The sequence below is a fragment of the Saprolegnia parasitica genome (genome assembly GCF_000151545.1).
Source record: "Saprolegnia parasitica CBS 223.65 unplaced genomic scaffold supercont2.218, whole genome shotgun sequence".
NCBI classification, from domain to species: Eukaryota; Oomycota; class Saprolegniomycetes; order Saprolegniales; family Saprolegniaceae; genus Saprolegnia; species Saprolegnia parasitica.
In genome coordinates this window covers 8637-23712 of record NW_012156612.1, presented here as the reverse complement: position 1 = coordinate 23712, position 15076 = coordinate 8637, and the positions used below count along the sequence as shown (strand labels likewise).

At 56.3% G+C, this 15076-nt stretch overlaps 4 protein-coding genes across 4 annotated transcripts; 2 read left to right on the top strand and 2 right to left on the bottom strand.

Moving 5' to 3' along the window:
- Positions 1 to 1047: 1047 nt before the first annotated feature.
- SPRG_15211 (hypothetical protein) lies at positions 1048 to 3723 on the bottom strand (the record flags this gene model as incomplete). Its single annotated transcript, XM_012355225.1, has 1 exon — positions 1048 to 3723. Exon 1 carries the CDS (start codon positions 3667 to 3669, stop codon positions 1048 to 1050), a length of 2622 nt encoding a protein of 873 aa, XP_012210615.1. The 5' UTR covers positions 3670 to 3723.
- A 383-nt stretch (positions 3724 to 4106) lies between these two features.
- On the bottom strand, positions 4107 to 5012 carry SPRG_15210 (hypothetical protein; the record flags this gene model as incomplete). Its single annotated transcript, XM_012355224.1, has 1 exon — positions 4107 to 5012. The coding sequence occupies one exon, from the start codon at positions 5010 to 5012 to the stop codon at positions 4107 to 4109; it is 906 nt and encodes a 301-aa protein (XP_012210614.1).
- A 1239-nt stretch (positions 5013 to 6251) lies between these two features.
- Positions 6252 to 7181, top strand: SPRG_15209 (hypothetical protein; the record flags this gene model as incomplete). Its single annotated transcript, XM_012355223.1, has 1 exon — positions 6252 to 7181. One exon carries the CDS (start codon positions 6252 to 6254, stop codon positions 7179 to 7181), a length of 930 nt encoding a protein of 309 aa, XP_012210613.1.
- Positions 7182 to 8526: 1345 nt separating this feature from the next.
- SPRG_15208 (hypothetical protein) lies at positions 8527 to 9051 on the top strand (the record flags this gene model as incomplete). The annotated part of the gene is made up of 1 exon (XM_012355222.1): positions 8527 to 9051. The coding sequence occupies one exon, from the start codon at positions 8527 to 8529 to the stop codon at positions 9049 to 9051; it is 525 nt and encodes a 174-aa protein (XP_012210612.1).
- Between the last annotated feature and the right edge of the window lie 6025 nt (positions 9052 to 15076).

The window sequence follows — 15076 nt, the reverse complement described above, 5'->3', positions numbered from 1 at the left end:
GTACGCCGGCGGCAACAACCCGGGCGTCGGCATTGACGGCCAGGAGCAGTTCTGGAACTGCGCCGACATTTACATTAGCGACTCGTGCGGCTCGGACCCGAAGCCGTCGCCCAGCAGCCAGAACCCGACACCGGCGCCGAGCAGCAACAAGCCGTCGCCCAGCAGCGACAAGCCGACGCCGTCCACCAAGCCGACGACCAAGCCGTCGACCAAGCCCACGAGCGCGCCGTCGGGCAACGCCAAGAAGCAGTGGGAACAGTGCGGCGGCAAGGGCTACACGGGCGCGACGTCGTGCCAGGACGGTCTCGACTGCTTGTCGCAGGACGAGTGGTACTCGCAGTGCGTGCCGGCCGTCCGCTTTGGCTAAACCATGTGCTGATATTTGTGTCAACAACATCTCGACTAATGAACTGTTTTCATGCGTACTCTCTGGTGTTCGAGGTGGGACTAGGGCAATGTGGTGGCCAATCACGTGACGAATACGTGGCGCGTTGATTTGCGCTTGGAATGCACAACTGTTTATTTCAGACGACTGTGACAAATGGATTCGAGAGAGCTAAAGGCCACATAAGTGTACATGGTGTAGTTAATAACTGGCTGCATATATACCGGTACTATTAGTAAGCGGTGAACTCGGCACTGAATTCGGTATTCAGACTATGCACTGTTTTCGCTGCCACCCGTTAGACTGGTCTCTGTGTTGATTCAGTGAAACACCCGAGACGACGAAAAGATTCTGGACGTTGGGTATTCATCGAGCTTGCACTTTGCAGCGTCACCACGCCCTCAACGGTGCTGCTGAGGGCCCAAGATCTAACGGTGGTTGCTCCATTTGCAGTCGTTCTACACCAACCTGAAGTGTTTGAATCGGTAGGCTGATTAGCGTGCGAGCTTGTGCCGCGTAGGTCGATTTCTCCCGCCTCGGGGTGCGCGAATGGCCTGCACTCAGCAACCACCGACACCTGCGTCATCCAAAAATACAAAATGGCAAGCATTAACATGTAAAAGCCGCCACTCTGCCTTTATGAGATGACAAATTCCGGTCGTCTACAGCTTGTGGGCTCGAACGACCTTGGCGATCGTGGCGTCAATCCATGCCACGACCTCTAGCGTCGACTCACCTCCGTTGGCGCGGAGCTTGGCGAGATCTTCCTCGACTTCTTCGTCATACCGTCGCAAATTTCTTTGATCGGCGGTGGACGGCGGCGTCGACTTGGGTCGCGGGCGCGGTTTGTGGGTTCCGTGCATGTCGGTGATCTTGAGGTGGTACTTGGTTTTCGCCCCGTCCAACTCGACCCCATTCGCTTCAAAGTGTTGTCGCCACTTGGCGCGGATCGGTGCAAGCGGACTTTCGTCGGCATTCGTGGCATCCTCGGGGTCTTGCCATTCGATGCCCATCAAAAGCGCCTTGTTGAGGCAAATGAGTACGTCGTCGCAGCCGCTAAACATCTGCCGCATCGACTGCATGTCCTTGTCGCTGATGCGCGGCTCCGTGTCGCACGCAAAGAGGTGGATACCGATGCTACTGATGCCGTAGAGCTCCTTGACAAAGCGCCGCCGGTGGTCGCTGTCCGAGTCGTTTCCAGGCAAGTCTAGAATGTACACACGCAAACTAGGATCGGCGTTCTCAGCACCAGCACCGTGAGGCACATAGGGCCGGAACTCGGGGAACTCGGTGCTGTCGCGCGGCGGGGCGGGCTGGTTATTGAGGGCGCGCAGAAACCACGACTTGCCAACGTTTTGGTTGCCATTGATGACGATGAAGACGAGGCATTGACAGACTGCGCGGAGATCTCGGATGGTTCGAAGCACGGCAATGAAGCTGTCGACGAGGCGCTGGTTGGCAGGGTCGGTGGCCTTCAGGTTGGTCGTCTTGGTGAGCTTTATTTCGATGGCTTGAGCACTTACGTCGTCGTCGCCAATCGACACGTTTGTGGCCAACGCGATGGCTCTCAGATGGTGCACGTACGCGCTTCCGGTTTCTTTATACGCCTCGGACCGCACTCGGATCGCTGCGTCGGGTGCGGCGACATCGACTTCGTGGCGCGCGTAGGTCAGCGCGAGGTACGGGCTTCGCGCTGGCGCAGGCGGCATTGAGCGACGCAAAGTAGCCGAGGGCATAGCATACAGCTCGGCAGACCCCGCAGGGATCTTTTTACCAAAGAGCAATAGGAAAGATGGAGCCAACGCTGCCGCCGCCGCTGCCGCTGCCGCACCAAAGACGGCAAACGTCATCAGAGTGATCATTGGGAAAAGAGCCATCCCTAAGAGTGCTCCCACTTTTTTGTTTGCCCAAAGACTCGGAGGCTCGACCAAGTGGCTTGCAGAGAGGACGGACGCGGTGAAGATCGAGAGGCTGTTCATGTCGGCTGTAATGTTGTCGTCGTTGAGCTTGTTCCACGTGCCCGCCTCATCCGTCCCGCGGTCTTTGATCGCGGCCAGGCGCGCTGCAAAGCCCGTCCAGCCTTGCATGTCTTCGACGACTTTAACTGCGACGTCAATCGTCGCGTCGTTGGCCTTGGCCAGCGTGTACACAACGGTAAGGTAGGCTTCCAGCGCCCGCACAAATCGATGCAGATTGTCCGAAATCTCTCTCTTGCCGAGGGTCTTGGTCACCACAGCGGCAGACATGGCCTTGTTGAGAAGTACCGCCAAGGAGGCGCTCGACATTTCACTCACCACGAGCGTTGTCGCCGCTGTCATGTACACCTTGTCTTGGAGATCCTCGTCACTCGCTGACGGCGCCGTCACGCTCTGGACGACAAAGGCCACGTATGTGTCTTCGATGCCATGGTCGCGCACAATTTGGGTGCCGTCGCGAGCAGCGAGGAACGATTCCGAGTGGAAGAGTGCCGCGGGGTCCGTGTCGAGCGTCCAAGTCGACCCACTGCAGACGGACAGGTTGATCCATGCGCCGTAGTACTGATACTCGCTCAGCGACTCAATGCGGTCGTTGATGGCCTGCTGCGACATTTTGTACACGTCGACACCGAGCAAGTTGAAGAGCGCGGTCTTGACGCGATGCTCAGTAAGCAAGGCGTCCCGCACGAGAAGAAGGACGGGACCGACAAAGAGAGCTGGGACCACGTCCGAGTTTGTAAAAAAAGTGAAAAAGCGATTGGCTTCGTCCCCATTCGGTTTATCGCTCTTGAGGAACGGCGTCGACCCAAACGCGACCGAGAGCAATTTGGTCGTGTCGAAGACGTAGCGTGCGTCCGAAATGAGCTCGTAGTGGGCCGTGTGGGCGACACTGCCGCCGCGGCTGTGGCCGCATAAAATCACTTTTCGGAGCTCGTCGAAGTCGAGCAAAGCTCGCGCAAGGCGAACGATCCCGAGGGCGCGGCCGCCTTTGAGGTACCCGGCGGGTGCGTGGGCGTTCGGGGCAATGCGCTGCGCACAGACCGCCGAATTGGCCAGCATGTCCTCGGACGAGTTGGTGCCTGTGATCGAAACGTAGGCCACGGACGCGATCGTGACCACAATAACGCGGATCTTCTCGTCGTCGTAGGCGACGAACGGCCGGTCGCTGGCACCAAGCTGTAGCGTTGTCTTAAGCTTGCTGAGCACGTTGAGCTTGTACTCGGCAAACGAGTCGCCCTGTGTCTTGGCCGTGTACCCAAGCGCTGACAGCTTGAGAGCGGTGTTGAATTCAAACGTCGAAAGCTGCATCGCGTTGGGCGATGCAAGTATCGTCACGATATCTACTCGGACGACGACTCGATTTCGGTATTTCCAGTGAAACCTCCGGCGCAAGCCGTTGACACCACCCAGCATCCAACCATGCCAAGACCATTCATTAGCCAAACGACAGAATCATCGCCATCACAGCGGCACTGAGGCGGATAGGTACAGTACTACTCAGCATCTCCATGAGAACCGCTAACTATTGTAGTGTTGCAAATTTGCCTCGCAAAATGCACGGCCAATGCGTTCGTTACGACGCGTGGGTCGAGTCTGCAACGAAATTCGAAACAGTGCAGCGAAAACTATCCTCTCAATGCGCCACGTACTCGTCACGTGATTGGCCACCGCCTCAAACACCGAAGAATACACGAGAGAACAGTTCATTAGTCGAGATGTTGTTGACACAAATATCAGCACATGGTTTAGCCAAAGCGGACGGCCGGCACGCACTGCGAGTACCACTCGTCCTGCTTCAAGCAGTCGAGACCGTCCTGGCACGACGTCGCGCCCGTGTAGCCCTTGCCGCCGCACTGTTCCCACTGCTTCTTGGCGTTGCCCGACGGCGCGCTCGTGGGCTTGGTCGACGGCTTGGTCGTCGGCTTGGTGGACGGCGTCGGCTTGTCGCTGCTGGGCGACGGCTTGTTGCTGCTCGGCGCCGGTGTCGGGTTCTGGCTGCTGGGCGACGGCTTCGGGTCCGAGCCGCACGAGTCGCTAATGTAAATGTCGGCGCAGTTCCAGAACTGCTCCTGGCCGTCAATGCCGACGCCCGGGTTGTTGCCGCCGGCGTACCACCAGCGCAGCACGCAGTGCGAGTCGCCGTCGCACTTGAGGTCCTTGGGCAAGTTGTACTGCATCTTGAAAAAGTCGTTGCCCGCGGGAAGTGGCCACTGCTTCTCGCCGTTGGGCTGCGTCAGCGTCTGGAAGCACTCCTCGGTCTCCTTGTCGCCCTTGCCGTTGAGCTTGCAAATGCCAAACTCAAAGAAACCCTTGTGGTTGGCCGTGATCTGGATGTTGAGGTCCAGTGTCTGGCCCGGCTTGTAGCACGCGCCGATGGCCTTGGCGCCGAGCTTGGGGAAGAGACCGTACATGCCGCCCGTCTCGTGGTCGCGCGCGCCGTTGTACGGGTCGCCGCAGACGCCGTGCTTGCCGCCCTTGGTGCCGCCAATGCCGCCCGCGTTGAGACCGTTGTCGCTGTAGTTGATCGGGATGTCCTTGAACGCCGGGAGGCGACCGATGTAGCCGCGGTGGGGCGGCATCACCATGCGCCCGTGGGCCTCGGTTTGCGAGATGGTGGCGGCGAGCACGGCAGCGGTGGCGATGAGCTTCATATGTGTGGTTGTTGTGGCAAAAGACAGAATGCGTCGAGTTGAAAAGAGCATTGGTGTCGTCTGGATCTTGGACAAGGCAGAGAATCGGTCGCTGGCATTCGAACCACATCTGGCATGCCAGTGGCATTTCACATGTTGCAGACGTCCCACGTCATGTTCCTCTTGTTGATAGCTGTCTCTCGTGGTAGACACCACTGTGCCTTGGCACCTGGTCGTCTTCTGTCCGCACCTTTGGTATTCGATGTGGCGGTATTAGCATATTATGAGGAACACAGACGTTTTATCGAGAACCAGAGGCAATCAACTCGCAATCACTCAGCGCACGAGCGTGGTCATGTCGATGCCGGCGGAACATCCAAGCGGCGCCGTAGAAAGGCCGCCGTCGCAACAGTCTGGTGAACGAGATCTTTCTCTCTCGAGAAGACCAAGACCAAGAGCAACCTGAGCAACCTCAGACCGCGTGTGACAGGGGACGTCCGGTCGATGCTGCATGCACGACCTGCCGCTCGTACAGTGAGCGCTGCGTCTGTGGATAGGCTATCGCTGCGGCACTGCGATGGGTCATCACTCACTGTCCTGCCCATGCATTGTTGTCGACAACTTCTCTCCAAGGAATCATAGTACTTGACAAATGGTCGACTTGTACTCATATGTGTACCCAGGATACACGATCGAGAACGGTCGCGAACACGGCGCCGGCAATCATAGTGAGAGCCTTCGTGGAAGGATGGAGAAGAAGGCAGACACGGATGAACCAATACCAAGTGCATCCACGCACCAGGTTCGATGCGACGCCCGACTGCATAGATGCGCGCGTCCTCCGGCGCTGCACGTTCGAATGGGCGGGCGCGTGCGACGTTTTGGATCGGCAGCCTCACATTACTCACAGCTCGTTGCACTCGACCTCGTGCCAGAATGAGTCTTGCAGCTCTTTCTGGCAGACATTACAGCACCGATCTCAAAGTGCAATGTGGCGCGGCGCCAGATCCAGTCAGACACGGCGCCAGATGTGTTCGATGCAAACAGTGGTACGAACGGGTACACTCATACCGGTACATATGTAGTCCAGACACTGGACGATAGATCTGCACATTGATCCAGCCTCCGGCTCCGGCTCAGAAATGCGCTCCGCGTGCCATCGTCTTTCATTTTCCAATTTCCACCACGATGCTCAAGTCGACGGCCCTCCTCGCAGCGTTCCTCGCCTGCACCACGACACACGTCGAGGCCCACGGCCGCATGCTCCACCCGCCGCACCGCGGGCACATGTTCCGCCTTCCGCAGTTTAGCTTCTTCCCCGAAGACTATGACGACGATGGGCTCAGCGGTGGCGGCATCGGCGGCACCAAGGGCGGCAAGCACGGCATCTGCGGCGACCCGTACAACGGCGCGCGTCATCACGAGACGGGCGGCAAGTACGGTCTCTTCCCCAAGTACGGCGCCAAGGCCGTCGGCGCGTGCTACAAGCCGGGTGCGACCATGGACATTGACATTCAGATCACGGCCAACCACAAGGGGTACTTTACCTTTGGTCTCTGCAAGCTCAACGGCAAGGACGACAAGGAGACCGAAGAGTGCTTCCAAGATCTCAAGCAGCCCAACGGCGAGACGCAGTGGAAGCTACCGGGCGGCAACAAAAAGTTCTCCATGCAGTACAACCTGCCGTCGAACGTCAAGTGCGACGGCGACTCGCACTGCGTGCTGCGCTGGTGGTACGTCGGCTGGAACAACCCGGACGACGACATCAACGGCCAAGAGCAGTTTTGGAACTGCGCCGACATTTACATTAGCGACTCGTGCGGTTCGGAGCCCAAGCCAACGCAAAAGCCCGTGCCCACCGACGTGCCGTCGCCAGACGACTCGAACCCGACGACCATGCCGACGCACAAGCCGACCCACAAGCCTACTGACAAGCCGACGCACAAGCCCAATGACAAGCCGACGCAGAAGCCCACTGACAAGCCGACGCAGAAGCCTACTGACAAGCCGACGCACAAGCCCAATGACAAGCCGACGCAAAAGCCGATCGACGTCAAGGACGCCAAGAAGGCGTGGGAGCAGTGCGGTGGCAAGGACTACACGGGCAACGTGGCCTGTGCGACGGGCCTCGAGTGCATCAAGCAGGACGAGTGGTACTCGCAGTGCGTGCCCGCCAAGCGCTTTGGCTAATTCCATCGGTGACTGCGCACTGACTGAATGTAAATAAAAGACTGTCTTTTGTAAGGTTGCTTTGGAGGTGATAGTGCTAGTATCTCGGCCGATCGCGGTGTCAAATGGTACTACTCTCATGGACAGCGCCGCAGAAGCTGTCTTGAATCACTCGTTGCAGATAACGAACAGTCATGGTGCAGTTGCTGCGACAGTACTGTACGTTGTAGCATGATGTTGTCGACATGCGAGTTGTTTTGCTCGCATAACATTGTCACTAAAGTTGTCTTTGTATCGGATTGGCGCGCGAGCCCTGCCCATGTTTGGGGATGGCTACCGTTTAACGTAGAAATATGTTTGCGCTACGGATCGACATCTGCTGGGCTATGCTGACACAAGTTCATTGACCTCATCTCGTTGACCGGATTTTATTGGTGCGGGTTTGTTGGTATATTCCAGCGCTTCATCGAGCCCCACACATTTTCTTTTCTCTCGTCTCGAGCTTTTGACGCCCGTTCAAGACATGCACACCACCCCGTACGACTTCGAGAACGGCAAGTATGCTGCCAGTCAGCCAGGTCAAGGCAAGACCAACGTCGACCAAAACGGTATCCTCCTTGGCCAGTGGAAGGCGGGGATCTTTGCGTGTTTTGACGCATACGTCCCCAACTGCTTGATGGCGTGGCTGTTGATCCCCGCGTGTGGTGGATGTGCAATATTTCATCGAAGGAGTCGTTGCTCGCCTGGGTCTAAAAACAGCTGCACTGTAGCTGTTTTTAGACCGAGGCTGGTACAGAACCCGGCAATCTCGTTGAACAAAAGGGGTCCATCCTTTTTTGCATTTTCACATGACCACCCCATGGACCCCAGAATTCACACCTCATCCCCTGGACCCACCCGCGACCCATAAAAATCACTTGTATCTCTTGAATCGTTTGTAAGTTGAGGAGAACTACTAGGGGCAACTAGCGTGTCGGTGTCCGCCATGCCTGTGCGAGGCGGGTTCGCATTTGACTGACACTACACATTTGGGTCGCGTGCTCGGCACCTGGATCTTGTGTCTCGAGCCCTTCTAGATTTGATCTTTTGGATCGCTCGGCCTTGTGCAGAAAACCTCGTCCACTTCTTGGAAATGGCCCTTCGAGACCTATTAACGACCTCTTTGCCGGAGAACACCCCACCCACGACCGATTGGGTGGGTCGTGAGTGTGGGCCCATGCCGGTTGCTGCTTCGTACGCGTTTTTCACGAGAAACTCCCACTTGCATCTCTTGGTTTAATTATAGCGTTGCCGATCGCTGCGTTCGAGGGATCCACTTTTGCATTCATCTCGAGCTCTCATCACCTCTACGCTTGCCTTCCAAACCATGAGCACTATCCCCCCTCACGATCTAGAGACCGGCCAAGCCGTCATCCCGACGGCCCATGCCGTCAGCCCGACGTGCCAAGTCGCCAGCCCGACGTACCAAGGCAGCCCGATGGGCCAAGTCGCCAACCCGATGAGCCAGCGCCAGATCCTCGTCGACCAGAACGGTATCCTCCTTGGCCAGTGGAAAGTGGGACTCTTTTCGTGCCTTGACTCTTGCATCCCCAACTGCTTGATGGCGTGTTTGTGCCCGTGTATCTCGTATGCGCAGACGCGCCACCGCTTGAACGGGTCCTTCTGGAGCTCGTGCTGCCTCTTCACGCTGTGTTTTGGGCTTCCCATCTTTTGCATCCGCGGCGAAGTCCGCGAGCGCTTCCGAATCCCCGGTAACGCGTGCGAGGACGTTTGCTGCGCGCTCTGTTGCCCGATTTGCGTCCTCACCCAGGTCGCGACCCACACAGAGTCGTACACGCCCGGCTCGTGCGACTGCGGCCCAAAAGACGTCTTGCTCGGCTATACTGTTTGATCCTAGCGACATGCTAGCTTAGTATAATCTGACTGACATGAAAAACTACTAGCATGCAGCAAACATCACTGGGATGCACGGCGAGCGGTGTGCCGAACATGAGTGCACACATAGGTACGTAGAGACGACGTCATTCTAGGTGTCGCTATGGAGCGTGATGCCTAAGGCGACAACTTGGTACCGTACTGTTGCTTGGTAAAGAGTACTAGTAGGGTGGACGAGCTCAAACGAATATTAAATTCTAGCGGATTTTCGATGAAATTCTAGCGGATCTAAATCTGAGTGAAATTCTAGCGGATTTTCGATAATTCGTACCTTCGAGTAAGAATTACGGAAGTGTAGTGAGAATGGGGAATCGCGTCCAAAGCAATTAAAATCTAGCGGATTTCGGGTGCAATATGGTGAAATGTGGATGGTGTCCGCGCTTGGTCTGGAGCTGTTGGGAGAGGAAATAAGAGAGGAAATCTCAGTAACCGAGCTACGCAACTCCACGCCTCGAACGCACGAAGGTGTACGTCCGCAGCTCCGACTCTTGCTCCTCAAGCGACTCCGAAGGCAGTTTCATCAACCATTCCGCCAGGGTGAACCGCTCGGGGGTGCGCCCATTGCCTACGACGTGCGTTGTGGGAGCTCGAGCGACACCGAGTCCGAGGGCGGCGCGCGCCGTAACCAAGCCATGCCGAGCGACGGGGAAGTCGACGGTGGACAGCTCGGAGACTGAAAGCGTTTGTGAGACGGACGTGAGTCGACGCCGACGTCGATGCCGCGACGACGCCGTGACGCTCAAAATCACCGATCGCGGTGACGCCAGACGTTGACACCAAAGTGTCCAGTGGTACTACGACGGACGACGGCTGTCGACGTCGATGTCTGAAGGTGGCCGTGTCCAACGTCGACGCGCCTGCCTCGCTTACAACGACCACAAACCGCGACTGCTCGTGACGTCGAGGCTCCTGCCCAGTCGCCGCGTTGTCGAAGTCGATGCCCGGTGATGGTCGTGTCCAACGCGGATGCGACGACGCAAACGCTCCCAAGTCGGTCGACGATGTGCTTGCACGCGCTTGCAACAACACCGCTCGCGACAGCTCTTTTGAAGTTGACGCGCCCGCGCAACCCACGGGTGCAGCCAGCACCGGACGCCCAGACAACGCCGCACACGATGTTTGTGCTTCTACTACTGATCTTTAAGCGACTGCTGCAACCCGTGGAACACTTCCACGACGGTGAACACCGGTCTCGACTGCTTCTACGACGGCGACACCGGCCTCGACTGCTTCCACGACGGTGACACCGGCCTCGACTGCTCCCACGATGGTTACTGCATGGCAAGCAACGACGCTGTTTCCAACGAGCTACATCACGCCGACGATGTCTCTACACGACGGCATACAAGAGGTCGAAGCCGACTGCTACGACATCGATGCGACGCCGTTGCGACGCCAACTGCTGCGGCGCCGATGCGACGCCAACTGCTTGTACGCCGACTGCCGCGGCATCGATGAAACGCCGATGCGACGTCGGCAGCCACGGCTCGGGCACCGCGGTCACGACGTCGACACCGACAGTCAGGACACCGTCACTCATGACGCACACCACAACGTCGCCAAGGACGACAAATATTACGATGGAGTCGTCGATGCTGCCGCCCTGCGAGCGACCGTGACGGTCGAAGTCACGAAGGCTATCAACGACACGCCGTGGTACCGTGACGCGTGTCATGAGAACGACGTCACCGCAAGGACCCGTCAAACCGACAATGACGAGTCAACCTAGTCCTTACGGAACGGTTGCTTCTGATACTCAGCCCCTGGGCCTATGTCTACGGAACGATGACTATGAGGTAGCGCAATGCGCCTCAGTGCATCAGCGAGGCTTCCAACTCCCAACGGGATTGGACGCTATCGATTACACATCTACATATTCACTCGATGCCTCTGGGCTTGCGCCTATGCGACTCTACTTTCATTAACGAAGCCTCCAAACCCATTTGGGACGGTCGCAATCACTTCCTTGACTGTATATCTACTTGACGCCTCTGGGCTTGGACCCACGTGCTCTATGAACTCACAGTCAATACATTACAGTACCTTCCATGAACATGCATGTGTCTCGTACCGTCGAGCATCCCATGATGAGGAGGGGAAGAACCAGCAAGCGCACTTGGTGCAGCTAAAGCTGAAGAACCAACAAGCGCCTATGATGCAGCGCAAGCTGATGGCCCCAACACACGATAATCGACACCATATCCATGACATGCTGGACATGCTATCACATCATTGGTGTCTGCTATATAACATAAATAATTGACCTTCTTGACGCCTACTCACGACGCTCATGCCGCCGAGCTGTAAACGAGCCCTTCTGATCCCAGTCCGGAAGACGCCGGGAAGGCCCGCCAAGGAAGACCTCTTCAAGTCGACACGTGGAAAAGTCTTTAGCAAGGCGGCAACCATGTCGCGCCTCATGAAAAGGCCAATGCTATGCCACGGGTGGGCTGTTGGCCGAGTCGTCACCGCCAGCGAGCTGGACCCCGAAACCGGGCGTCGCAGGCAGACTGTCGTCACTGTGACCGATTGCCATGTCGGTACCATTACCAAGTGGGAGGTCACGTTCGTCGGTGGCCGCAAGGAAGTACTCGGCGTCGAGGACTTGGCGTCTCTCGTCGAAGCTTCAGACAAGCTCGGCATCAAGGTGACATCAATGGAGTTCATCCAGCATGTGCGCCGTTTGATATTTGCAGTGTGACCACCGCATCCCGCAATCGGCACTGAGCACTTAATATATGGATGCATTTTATCCATATCTTGTTAGTATTACACTGCATTCGTCAATTCTTACTCGAAGGTACGAATTATCGAAATCCGCTAGAATTTCACTCAGATTTAGATCCGCTAGAATTTCATCGAAAATCCGCTAGAATTTAATTGTCACCCATACTTCTGGCCTAATCCCGATAGATTGCCATTGTACGGATAATCGGGCGATATCCGGTAGTTTCATGTGGTGACTCAGACGCAATCCTGGACGCAATCAGTGTTTGCGGGAGCTTTTGACCAATGCGGCGACTTCAGTAGGTAGCATCGCATGTGCACGTGTCTTGGCTTTTATGGCTCATTTAGAGGAGTACATGTCCTGGCTAAACGAACGCCAATCACTACGCTGAAGTCTTGGTCGTCAAGGTACCCGTAAACTTGTTGCCGTAGACGATCGTGGCCGTCGGCTGAATGCCCAGTGGGTTGGGCGTCGAGTGCTCTGCAAACCAGTGCGAGACGTTGGTCGTAACGAAGCGGAAGTACTGCCGAAACTGCGTTTCTGCCACCGGAAGGGACTCGTGCGGCGTCCGATCTGTGATCCAGTACAGCTCATTGGCTTGCGGCTCGTAGTAGCCATCGCGCTCACGGTCCAAGACACCGTGGAGGACATCCACGTCACCATGGGCACCGACGATATCGTTTTTATCTGCGACGACCGTGTTCCAGACCTAGTCAGAGAGATAGTAAAGTTTGATTGTATCAGTGGTGTACGCACCCCACACGACTTGGCGACCGTGGAAGCCATGTAGATACCACCTTGGAGCTCGTGACGGATCATCCAGCCGCGGCCCCAGCGAATCTCTACCCACTTGTGGCGTGCTTCACCAGCACCCAGATAACACTGAAGCTTGGCAGCGGATGGCGCTTCGACGTGGAGCCCGGGACGCCGTTGAGAGGTGTCGGCCTCGACAATGCCTTCGTGGATCGTAAGGTACCCCACCTTGCCGTTCTCGTCATGGTGACGGCAGCTGTTGAGAAGCGGGACATAGCGCTGACACTCGGGTGGTAGCGTCGTTTCGGCATGACCGATGATGAAGGGCATCATGTTGACGAGGAATGGTTTCGGTTGCTCGACGCCGTCAACGAGATGTGTGAGCGGCGCTGGAAAGGTAACGAGTTGAGGAACGTTTGGGATCGGCGTCTCGCGCGGCGTGTTAAAGGGCATAATGACGTGGGTAAGCGGAACGTAGCCGCGCTGGTCCGCCTTAAGTTGCGCCCGCCAGATCGCATGGAGATGATCGACGATGGCCTTGAGAATATCGGTCTGGCCTCGTAGCCCGTGAAGCGAGCTTCCGTCGTCCAGCGTCCCGAGCAGAAGAAGACGTACGACCGAGTTGTGCCACAGCGACGTCGGCGCCATCTCGACAATCCAGAAATGATTTCGTTGACGCAGATCGCATCGCTGAGCATCGTGATTAGTGAAAAATGAGCCAATCGGACGCTCGTTGAGTGGATTTACTTCTGGCTTTTCTGCTTGCTTTGCACCAACTTCCCGGCAAAGTTTGCGCAAAGCGAGATAGACGTGCGGTAGGATCAAGGTGTTCCTTTGAGCTGAAAGAACATCCGAGGAGCCGCGTCGCGCTGGTTTTCGAGAGCGTCTTCTCGACGTGCTTGTGCACATGGGGGCCGTTCCCGTCGGCTTCCCACGCGTAAATCTTGACGCTGCTCTGCCACATGGGGCAGTTGGTGCGGTCACTGGCGGGAATGAGCAGTGGCTTGCGCTAAAAGAGACTCGGGTGCGGCACGGGGATGTATGTGAAGATGACGACGAGCACGTCGTGCTGCGTGCCGTTGCGGATCTTGATACCCATGGTCTACGGCGTCGTCGAAAAAAGTAAATTGAAAGACTGACGACGTGGTGGTGGCGGCGTGCGTCCAGACAATTGAATAACGTTAGCGTAAATCTCGTTGTAGAGAGAGCATCAGTGTTCGAATGCCTTGTGCTACGACTGTAATAACTTGATCCAGCAGCGACGAGAGTAGACTACTTGTTAAAGTGTGCTAGAAGGCTTCTTGTCCAAGCATCCAGCCAGCCGAGGGAATTGATTTTCGTGCGTGCCGAATTAACATGTAAAAACGTATTTTAGGCACATATATGCGACGTTCCAAAATGCGCGCTTTGGATTGGTGGCATTGATGGCTTTCACGACACGCTACCTGGCGAACGCATTGTGACACGACAAATTGCTGCTGCAGCTACAGTCGACGGCGCAACTGTGAAGAATTAACTCATTAGTAGGTAAAGTCTTACCTGTGAAATTTTACATTTCACAAAATAGACGTGATGAAAACACAGAGTATGATACCACTGAGTTATACTTCTCTGTAAGGCAGATCGGGGTGATTTCCGTGGAGCCACTTTCTGAATTTTTCCTACTAATGAGTGCCCTTCTACCAAACCTTATATTTCTTGTTATTCCTTTCCTCGATCACTCGAAGCAAAAGAGACTTGCCCACGGAGGGCTTGGAGACACCAACTTTACTCCCAACAATCCCTCTGGAAGCGGCCCGATCAAAGTACGAGTTGTGCTGCATGCTACGGGCAGACGTAATGACTCCACATCGCTTGATCGGTCCCCAGCTGCCACAAGCTACATTTCGGGCCATTTGGATCGTTACCTTGCCGAGTCAACAAGATGGCCTCGACCAGGCCAAGATCAGGAGTCTTGCTGACCGATGGCGTTGGTATCGCAACTTGGCACTAGCATTGTGAGATTGCCTTCCTCCTCCCAGTTTCTAGGAAAGTTCAGCCGCAGCCACCATCACTCGCCAAAGTACGTTCGCTCTGTCGTCGGTCCAGGTCCTACTCAGTTGCTGTGCGCACATTTATTGGCGCCTGCCACTGAATTTACCGTACGCCGCTTAGATTTCCGCAATTCCAACTGCCACGACAATAAAACAGCATCCAGAGCATACATTCTTCGAGTTGTTTTTTATTTATCAACATCAATCTCCACATGGCGGTGCAATTTCAGCGCAGCAGTATGGCAAACTTGCATTTCGCCCATGGTGCTGCCGCTGCCACCCGACTTCTTCGAGTGCCCGCCGCTGGCGCCGCACGAGACATCGGCGCTGCTCACGCTCGCTCAGACCATCTGCCAGGAGACGGTGCAGAACGCGCTGGTCCTGGATGCGCAGCCGATCTGGGCCACGATCGCCAACCCGACGACGCGCCGCCGGGCCCGGGTACGTACACCGCCTCGCCGACCAAC